At 43.9% G+C, this 10586-nt stretch overlaps 1 protein-coding gene across 5 annotated transcripts in view; it reads left to right on the top strand.

Moving 5' to 3' along the window:
• The first annotated feature begins 816 nt into the window (after window positions 1–816).
• Fryl (FRY like transcription coactivator) overlaps window positions 817–10586 on the top strand; it is a 143888-nt gene continuing 134118 nt past the window's right edge. For 3 of the 5 annotated variants that reach the window (XM_051170788.1, XM_051170785.1, XM_051170784.1), the window contains exon 1: window positions 817–1226. In XM_051170788.1, the coding sequence (XP_051026745.1) occupies window positions 1154–1226 (73 nt within the window). In that variant the 5' untranslated portion in view covers window positions 817–1153. The remainder of the gene's footprint in view (window positions 1227–10586) is intronic. The other 2 variants (XM_051170787.1, XM_051170786.1) reach the window with 1 other exon arrangement.

The raw sequence follows: 10586 nt of genomic DNA, 5'->3' as shown, positions 1-10586 counted from the left end.
CGCAGATGGCTCACTACAAATACACCTCTACATATGAGAAGGGACACCTCTGAACACTTGCCTATTGACCTCCAAAGATGCATTCAGTAAACCAACTGGCGTGACAGTGTTTTCCTTTTGATGTTGGCGTAAAGTGTTCTTTATTTTGGTTGCTCAATGTCTCCGTCGTTTCTGAAGGGCAGTGAAGCCTTTGACAGCATGTGTTTTCATCTTAAGACCTCTCCCATAGAATGAAGTTGCCGGGATTTGCTTATTGACCAGTGGGGATTCTGGCTGTTTTCACTGACACTTTGACTTGTCAGGCTTTCAGGGGAATTAGATATACTGTATTAAGAATAGAAAACGCTGCTTTAAAACAACCCCCACACCTGACGGTTCTCTCTTTAGACTAAGTTGCATGCATCAGAAAGCAACTTTGTCCTGAGCTGAGCAGTTTCAGAGGCCAGCAGAGGTTCAGCCAGTGTTCATGACATCATCTCTCATTCCATTAGGCAGCAGCATTCTCTCCAGTGGGCTAAATGGGCCTGTGGACTCTGCCTCATCCTAAGCATACTGGGCAAACCACGGCCGGGCAGGGCATGCATCACGGTAGAGAGAACATACAGCAGTCCCCTAGGGAGCTGCCGCTACCAGTTTTACCCCCCCTCAAACCCCCCTCCTGCTTTGAGGAGGACACCAGCTATTTAAGGAAGACATTTAAAGATCTTATGCCAGGTCCTAATTCATTTTAAAAAAAAACCTGTGTTTTAAGGCCCTTTGCCTGTGAGGAAAGTTGGCATCAAAGGACAGAGAGCAGTAGACAGTGTCCGTTTACTGGCAGCACAGATGAGCCGAAATCTCCTCACAGTGGCAAACAGGGCAGGTCTTGTTGGCCACATGCAGGTCTGCATTAAGAAAGGTGAGGGTGTCCTTCAGGGCACCCGTAATAAACTTGTAAGCTTTAATTCAGCTGGGTTCCACTATGGTTGTGCGTCACCACGAGACTGCATGGTAATGAAGCCAAGGCACTGTGGGCCAGGACTCTGTGGACGGCGAGAGGCAAGGGGACAGCGGCTGTGAGCCAGAGCCACAGAATCTTTGCTGCTTCTTCTGCGGCCGCAGCAGCCGCTGCTCTGCCTCCCCTGCCACTGCTCCTGCAGCCAGCCAAGACACAATGTTGAGTCTACAGGATTCTGTGTTTTTTGAAATTAGCATAAAGTCCTTGTTAAAATCCTGGAGCAGCAGCTGTGAGTATAGATGCCTGCCTTGGGGGGGGGGGATGCTCAGCTGGGGGGTAGTCTTGCTGTCCTGCATGCCTTCTCTCCAGACCCATCCAGATCAAACCAGAGCCTTGAAAGTACCCCGGAGGGTGCGCTCGCCAACAGCCACCAGGCAGGCCAAAAGTATTGAGGCGCAGGTGTGAGGCGCTTGTAATTCAGGTAGTTAGGTTTTTCTTTGACTTAAATTTCCCAGCTTCAAGTTTGCTGTTGTGTTAGTCCGGCAATTTTCCTCATAGTCAATGAATAATAGGGCCGACGACAAGTCAGCCGAGGCTGCTGCAGGGTTTGGGATTCGAGTACCATTCCACAGTGCTTGTTAGTACGGAGTGTGTGTGTGTGTGTGTGTGTGTGTGTGTGTGTGTGTGTGTGTGTGTGTGTGTGTGTGTAAAAGCAAAACTGGCTCTCTCAGGCATCAGGCAGTTTCATGGGACATCAGTAACTTTCCTCTGCTGTATCTGAAGTTGCCGTGGGTGATTGTCATGTGCCCTTGATTTTTATGAGAAATAACATTCAGCGTGATATATTTCCAATTCACTTAAGTCAGGACAGCAAGTGCGTTGAGCTATGATTCTCTCTCCCGAGTCCCTCCCTCAAGCAAGGCTTTGGCAGAAACACTGATTCATCTCGTATGTTTCGGTGGTTACTTTTGCTCCGGAAAAAAATCTTCAGCACACTTTGATAAGATTTATCATCCCAGACTCTTTACTTCCCTGCCAAAATAATCATCACCATCAATTCAGGAGATCAAGCTAATGAATTAAGCGAGCTCCAGTCCTCCTGTAGGGGTTGTTTTATGCAAAGAAAATTGAAGCATAGAAAAATCGTGACTCCTCCAAGGTCATGTGGCAGCGAAGAGCTGGGGGTAGAGAATCCGGTTGGTCTGGCTCCCAACTGCCACTGGTGCCCAAGCAGCCCAATGAATCAAACATGAGCGATTAAATTCAGAAAGTCTTTCCTGCTCAGCTCTGTATGAAAATACTTACCTAATGGGGTTCTGTTTCACAAGCAAATGATATGCAAAACTCCCTGACAACAATCTGAAGGGGTCTGTGTGTGCCCACTGCACTGCCTCCGTGCCTGCCTTTCATTGATTTCTGATTTCTAAGTCGTTTTTTTTTTTTTTCATGTGTAGGTACTGCCTTGCCAGATGGCAGGAAACTGTTAGCTTCAGGAAAGTTTCTAAAGTGAGTAAACACAGTTAAAATATTGGGGGACTTGTGATGATTAAATACTTTCAGTAGTTAAAAGCTAGCTGTGTAAAACATACTTTTGCAGGGGTAAGTTAGACCACAGTTAGTACTCTTCCTGGCCCTGCCCCGTCATGTGTCTGTAGCAAGACTAGAATGGAGCCATAACTAACATGCTCATATGGGGAAACAGTCTTATTATGCCACAGCAGCTTGTCATAGACAACCCCACTGTACTTATTTGTGATCATTTAAACATTTCCTCACGTGCCTGGACCCTGTAGCCAGCCACAGCCAAGTCTCACTTAATCATATTCCCTGACTCCGAGAGTGAACCCAGAGCAGATGCTTGCCAAAGCCTCGGGTTTTGGCTGTGCTGGTAGGAGAGTGATGGAGTTTGTGGGCGTTCATAGTGCATATCTCTTGAAGATGTTCTCAGAGTTACAGAGCAATACGTTAATATTGAAAATAAATCAAATAAATCGCTAGGGTCCGTGTTTAGTAAGGCCCCAACCATGTCTGTTTTAGGCTTTAGTTTAGCGCCAGTGAGTGTCAGTGCAGAGAAAAGGTGAAGATGCTGGGAGCTGGGAGAGGATAATAGCTGGCTGTCTCTTTCTAGGGATGTTTCCATTACACCAATACTTCTGAATCAGCCAACATCAATTGCGTGTGTGCTGTGGGATACAGAAGGGCACGAGAGATGGATCTTTGCTCTCTGCCAGTGTCTGCGGGGAGAGAGAAAGCCTAACAGGAAAGTTACAGCGAGGCTTAGTTGAAAGGTACTACACGTGCCCTGTGACTACCAGCTGATGGCAGCGGATCTGGGAGAACAGAGGTGGCGTTAACATAGGGATAGGGGAGACGTGGAGGGAAGGGGCTTTTCTGTGCTTGGCTCAGAGTACCAGAACAGTCCCTAGGCCCAGAGACAGTGTTGGCATTCAGGACTTTGTCTGTGAGCCAAGGGTGGGTTAGTAAGCCGTTTCGCTCCACTCCTCCAGTCAGGGTCAGGATTTGTCACTTCACCTTCTGAATTTTCTTATTGTCTCCTGACTGTACTGGCCACAGCCTTAAACTCAGCACCCACTCTGGGGGTGAGGGTGGGGCTGGGGTGCATTGATGGTCACCTGGATTATCTCCATCACAGCCTGTACTATCTGCAGATTCTGTTTATTGCTAACGGTTCTTTTTAAATTCCCTTCCCTTAGTGTCCTTCTCTTCCATGCTCCAGTCTTTCTGTCCCCTATAGAATTAAATGTTCCCTCACTTGGCCTCTGTTCTGTCCCCTATAGAATTAAACATCCCCTCACTTGGCCTCTGTTCTGTCCCCTATAGAATTAAATGTTCCCTCACTTGGCCTCTGTTCTGTCCCCTATAGAACTAAACGTTCCCTCACTTGACCTCTGCTCATTTCATCCATCTCTTCCTTTGCTATTCTTGCCCTGCTCTGTGAGCGTGGCTGTGCCTTTGTGGTTTTGTTTCCCTTGCCCTGCATGGCCACCCCCTGTCTGCTTCACGGTGCACCCCATCCTGTCTGCTTTGCATGGAACACTTAATCTCCGTCACCCATCCTTGCAGCCAGCTGGTCAGTCAATGCTGCATCTGTCGTGTGCTTCCTTTAAGCATCGTCAGCCCCTGCCCCCTCCTGCTCCTCTCTGCTCCCTGCTCAAGGTATGGATCAGTTTGTCTTTCACTCTTTGTATGCTTCATGCTTTGTTGAGCTCTAGGAAATGTCTAGGCACCTAACAGAGCAGGTAAAATGCAGTAATTTCTGTGGGAATGAATTAGCAGTCGCACAAAATGTAGGAAGCTATATACATGCCCTGTCTCCTATTATCTGATTATTAATATCACATGCTCTGGACACAGGCACATATGAGCAAGCCTAAATAGACCTAGTAAGATGTGTGTGTACATGCACACACACACAGACACACACACAATTAAAAAGGTAATGAATTTGGGACAGGGGACTTAGAAGAGCTTGAGGATAGACGTGAGGTAGATGAAGTGCTCAAGGAGGAAGTTCTCAAAAAATAAAACGATAAGAAAAATAATAAATAGAAACAACTTAAAAGTTAAAAAAAAAATACTATATGCTAACATTGCCCCTCGGGGAAACAAGTCATAAAGCAAATTTGTATAAAATCATTCCATAGTGATTTTTAAAGCTTTGTTTATTTATTGTTATGTATACAGTGCTCTGCCTGCATGTACACCTGCAGGCCAGAAGAGGGCATCAGACCACATCGTAGATGGTTGTGAGCCACCATGTGGTTGCTGGGAATTGAACTCAGGACCTCTGGAAGAGCAGACAGTGCTCTTAACCTCTGTGCCATCTCTCCAGCTCCCTCCTCCCCATAGTGAGTTTTTAAAAGCAGTAATTCATTACATTCCATTTATTGAATTTCTTGGGAAGAGCAGTGAACAACTTGATTTGTTAAATATCTTTTATAAAAACAAAAACAAAAAAGAAATGAAAAAAAAATCCCATTAAATTTATATTTCAAATGTTGCCCCTCACCCTCCTCAAGAATAAAAGAAAAAAAAAAAAAAAGAAAAGAAAAATGAAGAGTTTCTCCGACTCACCGAGCCTTACTCACAGTGTGCCTATCACTGGCAGTAAGGCTCTTCTTTACATGACAGGCTGGCGTGGCTCTTGTTGGGCGCGATGCTGCCTTGGGTTCTAAGCGTGGAGGCCCTCAGAGGGACTGCTTAGCTGGTGGCACGTTGATGCCTCCCGCTGAAGTTTGATGAGAGCCGAGCCTTTTGTCTTTCAGTAACAATGAAGTGGCCTAAATTCAGGGCTTTGTCTCTGAGCCAACACTATCAGGCATCACTCCTTTTTTAAAAAAAGAAACGGAGTCAGGAACATTGTGTGAAGCCAGCTGTACAGCGAAGCTGTATCCTTTAAGAGATTGGCGGAAGGCCCCCCCATTGATAAGGCCAAGAAGCTTCCGCCTATTCCATCCTTTTCTGTGGTGATGAAGATGGCAAATGTGTAGAGAGTACCTCTTGTGAACATATTTTTGGAATTACCTCTGCTTACATAACTTTACATGGCAGCTCCTATTTCAAAGGATTCGGCTTCTGCCGCAGACGGTAGAATAGATAAACTGACCCCGTTTAACCGTCTTATCAACTACAACATGAATTAGGTGTGTTACGGGACTAGATTTGCATCAATTGCTTGGACTTGCTCAGGGCATACGTCTCAGATAGTTTTCAGGACTCAGAAATGTTTTTCCTGCATCACAGATGGAGTCCTCCAGCCCCACCTCCATGCCCACACCCCGTTATGCTTTTTTATCTAAGTTTGTTAAAATCATAATGCTGTTTGGTTGAAGTAAAACTTTGCGTCTGTTGCAGCATTTCTGGGCCTGGTATCATATATGACCTATGTACGTGTGCGTGCACATGCATGCTCTCATGTTATACACACGTGTGTTTATGAGCCCCCATTCAATCATGAGAATCTACTATCCTGATCCTAGAAACAGCTCTGTTGTGATAGCACTCATGGTATAAACCTTCCTCTCACGGCATCCGCTCTGCCGTTGCTTTCTATGTTCTTAAGGTTGTGCAGCCATCACCACGGTCTAATGGCGGAATATTTTCATCACTCCCATCAAAGAAACTCTGTGTTCATTAATCTGCTTTCTCTACTGTGGCCACTCAGGACACTTTGTGTAATGACGTCACATAGTGTTACAGCACTTATTGGTGCCTTATTACTTTTTATGGCTGATTAAATTCCATTGTATGAATAGTGACTGTATTTTGCATATCCACCTATCAGTTGACATGTTTCTGATTTTCCTTTTCTTTCTTTAAAGCTCAGATGACCCAAAGAACATTAAGATGCCCTCCCCCACCTGCCCTCCGATCTCTAATACCCGGCATGCTTTAGCTAACTTCCTTTAATTTATATTTTAGTTAGGAGCATCTCTGGTGAGATGGTTAAACGAACAAAGGGCAACGTGTTTATCTGACAAAGAGGTTATTACATGGAAGGTACATTTAGTCACAAATGACATAAAGATTGAAGGAGTGGGGCCATTAAGTCTTGGCTTAGACGTGGGAGATGATGGGCATCGCTAGTGAGGGTTCTGGGCAGCCACCCCTGTAGGGTAGCTCGCTTGTTCATAGCCATCTTGTCAGTGACTTCTCTGTAAAGAGTGTCTGTTGGTTGCAGTGGAAAATTATCCCCTCCCTGCTTATTGCCCAAATGCCCTGTCATCCCTTCAGAGAAATCTATGTTTTAGGTAATGGATCCATATATTTTAGGAAATGGATGCCTTGTGGGTGCTGGGAATCGAACCCAGGTCCTATGGAAGGGTAGCCGGTGCTCTTAATTGCTGAGTGATTTCTCCAGACCTTAGAACCCTTATTCTAAACAGCTAGATCTTTCCTTTGGAAGACAGTGAATTGTACATGTGATCAGAGTTCGTAGTAGGAAAACATATAAATTACTTTATAAGCTGTATTTTAGTTCCATTATTAGCTCTGCTAATTAGCGAAGGCCTTCATAAAGAGTGAGGAGATGACTGCTCCGCCGACAATGCATTAGCAAATGTAGACCACACTGCATACAGTGAACGAGTAGCTTTTCATTCAAGATGTTTCTCATAAAACTTTGGAACAGGATATGAGTGAGTCGTTTTTAATATAGGGAGACCGAGAGAGAGAACGATTCCAATATAGTGGTCTTGGGTATGCTCAAAGATAAGGTTATTGTGTGATTTACCCAGCCGCTGCTGGGGTTGCTGCATAGAGCCTCTTGTGGTCGGAAAGGAAAGTGGTCTGCCCGTTCACCTCCTGGGGGAAGAATTCTGCAAGTGTGGAGGCTATTATTATTTCTGTCTTCTAAACTTAAACGTTAGCCAGGGCCTGGCACGGGGCTCACTGATGACAAGCACTTGCCATGCAAGCCCACAGGAAAAGCCAGGGAGGTGTGACAGTTGCCTGGAATCCCAGCACATACCCCCACACATATGTGCACTCCCACATGTGAGTATGTATACACCGCACCCCCCACACCAGGTTAAAAAAAAAGGAGTAACAGACAATTTAGGTAGAGATAGGAGTTGATATGTAGACCAAATATAGAATACGCATAAGTCATAAAGAAAAATTAATAATGACTTTTGAGTATATAATTGAAATCCTGCCCCTTGAGATCACAGATAATGACAGGCAGAAGGGGCGTGGCACTAAGATCGATGGTTCAAGCCATAGACAATGAATTGGTTAATGTGGTTAAAACTATAAAAAAAAATCAATTCATCAAGATTTCTAATATGAAATAGGAGAACCATATTTGTCTTGTGTCTTACTGGCCCTTTGTTTTTCATGCTTGGGCTCTGCTCCATGACATACGCTTACTTAAGTAGCCCCAAACTACCTGGTGGGGGGTCATTTGTGATATCATATGATAGGTTTCTGTACTTAGAGAGCTTTAGAAACATAGTGATTGAAACTAATTTTAAATTAAACCATCATGTAAAGCCATTGCTCTTCTTTAGATTAGTGTAAGGCAGCGGTCCTCCTTACATTCACTTTTAGGAACGTCCAGATACTTAGGATGCCAGGACCCCAACTCTGGTAAGTCTGTTTCTGATTTAAGACACTGGCAGGGATGGCCAGCAGCGCTGAGCATCAAGTCCAGGAGACTTAGCTTTGCCAGAGCGCCGAGTGCAGATCTGAAATGTCTGTCAGAGGGTGGAAAGATAATAAATAGTGTCAGAGATAGATTCCTTTTAGGAGTTTGGCAATTTCCTGATTTACTATGAGGAACGCGCCAACTGGATGGTAATGCTACAGCTGGCCCCGGGTCCACTACTGACCTTGAGTAATCTCATGTAGAGTGAATGCTCACCTGAAGGCTGCACAGAGAGATGTGTGGGCTGCCACAGGGCCAGCGAGCTTGTGACTTGTTCTGAGCCCTGACTTCCTTCGCAAGGCGGCGCCAGCATGACATTCTGCTTCAGTCAGCAGCATGTGAGGTATTATAATGCCTTGCATCTTCCCCACAGTGGCTACGATTACTCCATTTACCATCTGCCCATCTGATAAATATAGTCACATATATATTTAACTATTCTCTCTCTCTCTCTCTCTCTCTCTCTCTCTCTCTCTCGCTCTCCTCTCTCTCCCTCTCCTCTCTCTCTCTCTCTCTCTCTCTCTCTCTCTCTAAATCCCATTACTAGGGTACATTCTCTGGGTGGTCCTAAGTTTGTTTTTTGTTTTTGTTTTTTGTTTTTTTTTTTTACCATGTTTGTTAGGTTTTCAGGTTTGTTTCCATGTGACTCTGCTGCCTGTTTTTCTCCATAGTGTTGCCTTTTTCTCATTACTTTCATACACTGAGTAATTTATATTTTCTATCATGAGTAAGTACTTTTCCAAACTTGTCCTTTCTTGTTGTGGTGTTGCTTACCTTAAGTATTTTAAATGGTTTATGTGGTTAGATGCAATTTTTGAATTGTTTCCCTTATATTTTATTTATTCATTGGTGTGTGTGGGTGATGTACATGTCACGGAGCGGATATTGCAGTCAGACAACAGCTGCCGCGAGTTGCTTCTCTCCCTCTGCCACGTGGGTCCCAGGGCTCAGGCCTGACGGGAAATGCCTTTACCTGTTGAGCCATCCTGCTGGTTCAGATACAGTTTTCTACAATAAATAATTTGGATTTTTTTTCTCTCTTGGCTAGTAGTCCTTTCTTGCCTGGATTATACAGGAAAGCCCTTAATTGTCTGTAAGTCTTTGAAAAATTAATTTTAAACTTCATGTCTATCTGTGCTTTAGTTTTTAAATATACAGTCTGTAGTATTTCAACAGTCTGTTTTGATTATTGCTATATTTTATTATAATTATAGTATTCCCAGATTTAGAAAATACTTATTTTTTGTTTTTTTCAAACAAGGTCTTTCTACATAGTTCTGCCTGTCCTGGAACTCACTACATAGACCTGGCTGGTCTTGAACTCAGAGAGATCTATCCTCTTGCCTCTGCCTCCCAAATACTGGGGTTGAAGGTATGTGCTGTCATGCCTGCCTACCCGTTGTATTTTTAAAAACATAACCTTTATGGCATGTCTTGGAAGTTTATTCCTCCAGCTAGACACTAATAGGCTTTCCTCCACTATCATCTAGACAGCAGTCACATAGAAATTTAATTGAAATTATGCTAATATGTTACTTTTGTGACACTTCTGTTAAACCATCTTATCTACAATGCCTTTCCTTGTGTTCTGTTCTTTTATATCATTTAAGAAATCCTTGTCACATCCATGTGTAAGTCTTATAAGTCTTATGAGTTTTAAAAAGAGCTCTATGATTTTTCACTTACTGAGAATTCCATTCATGTATATAATGTGTTTTGATCCTATGAACCCCACTGCCTCTCAGTTCCCCCTAAGCTTCCTTTCCAACATGGCCTCCTCCCAATTTCATGTCCTCTTTATTTTTGAAAAACAAAAAACAAAAAACAAAAAACCATGAGTTCAACTAGTGCTGTCAGTAATGTGCAAGAGTGTGAGCTCAACCATGGTGCACACACAGCCTGCCAGTATCCATACCCCCAGCAGCCAACAACTGCCGATAGCGCTTCACTAAGGAGTGGGGCTTGTGAACTATTCTCCACATCCTCCGGCACCCTGACTGGCCCTATCTTGTGCAGGGAGCCATAACCGCTGTGAGCCCGTGAGTGCAATGGCCACGCCATGCCCCTGAGCCTAGGTAGCATGTCCTGTTTATGGCTGAGGCGCACAGCCACTTACCCTCAGCACTCTGACTAGTGTCGAGTCTTTGCCACAACCACTGTTTGCTCTCTGAGGGTCTTCTCTGGCCACGGCTGAGAGTGCATGTGTGTGGAATGAATTCTAGGCACAGCTGTGCAGAGTTAAAAGGTAAAATTCTCAGGGCTTTTCTAACTTTTTCTCCACGTATTTTCTATTTGTGAATGAAACATTTGTGTTTCTTGATAATTATAGTATAGAAAGTTTTGTGTATTTTTTCATATTTATAAAAAATGATTCAATTTTCTTTTCCTTTTTCTTCTTTTTTTTTTTTTGTTGTTGTTTTCTTTTTTTTTTTTTTTTTTTTTCAAGACAAGGTTTCTCTGTGTAGCACTGGCTATCCTGAA

This window comes from Acomys russatus, chromosome 28, assembly GCF_903995435.1.
Source record: "Acomys russatus chromosome 28, mAcoRus1.1, whole genome shotgun sequence".
Taxonomy (NCBI): Eukaryota; Metazoa; Chordata; class Mammalia; order Rodentia; family Muridae; genus Acomys; species Acomys russatus.
The sequence above is the reverse complement of the archived record's forward strand: the minus strand, read 5'-3'. Positions and strand labels throughout refer to the sequence as shown.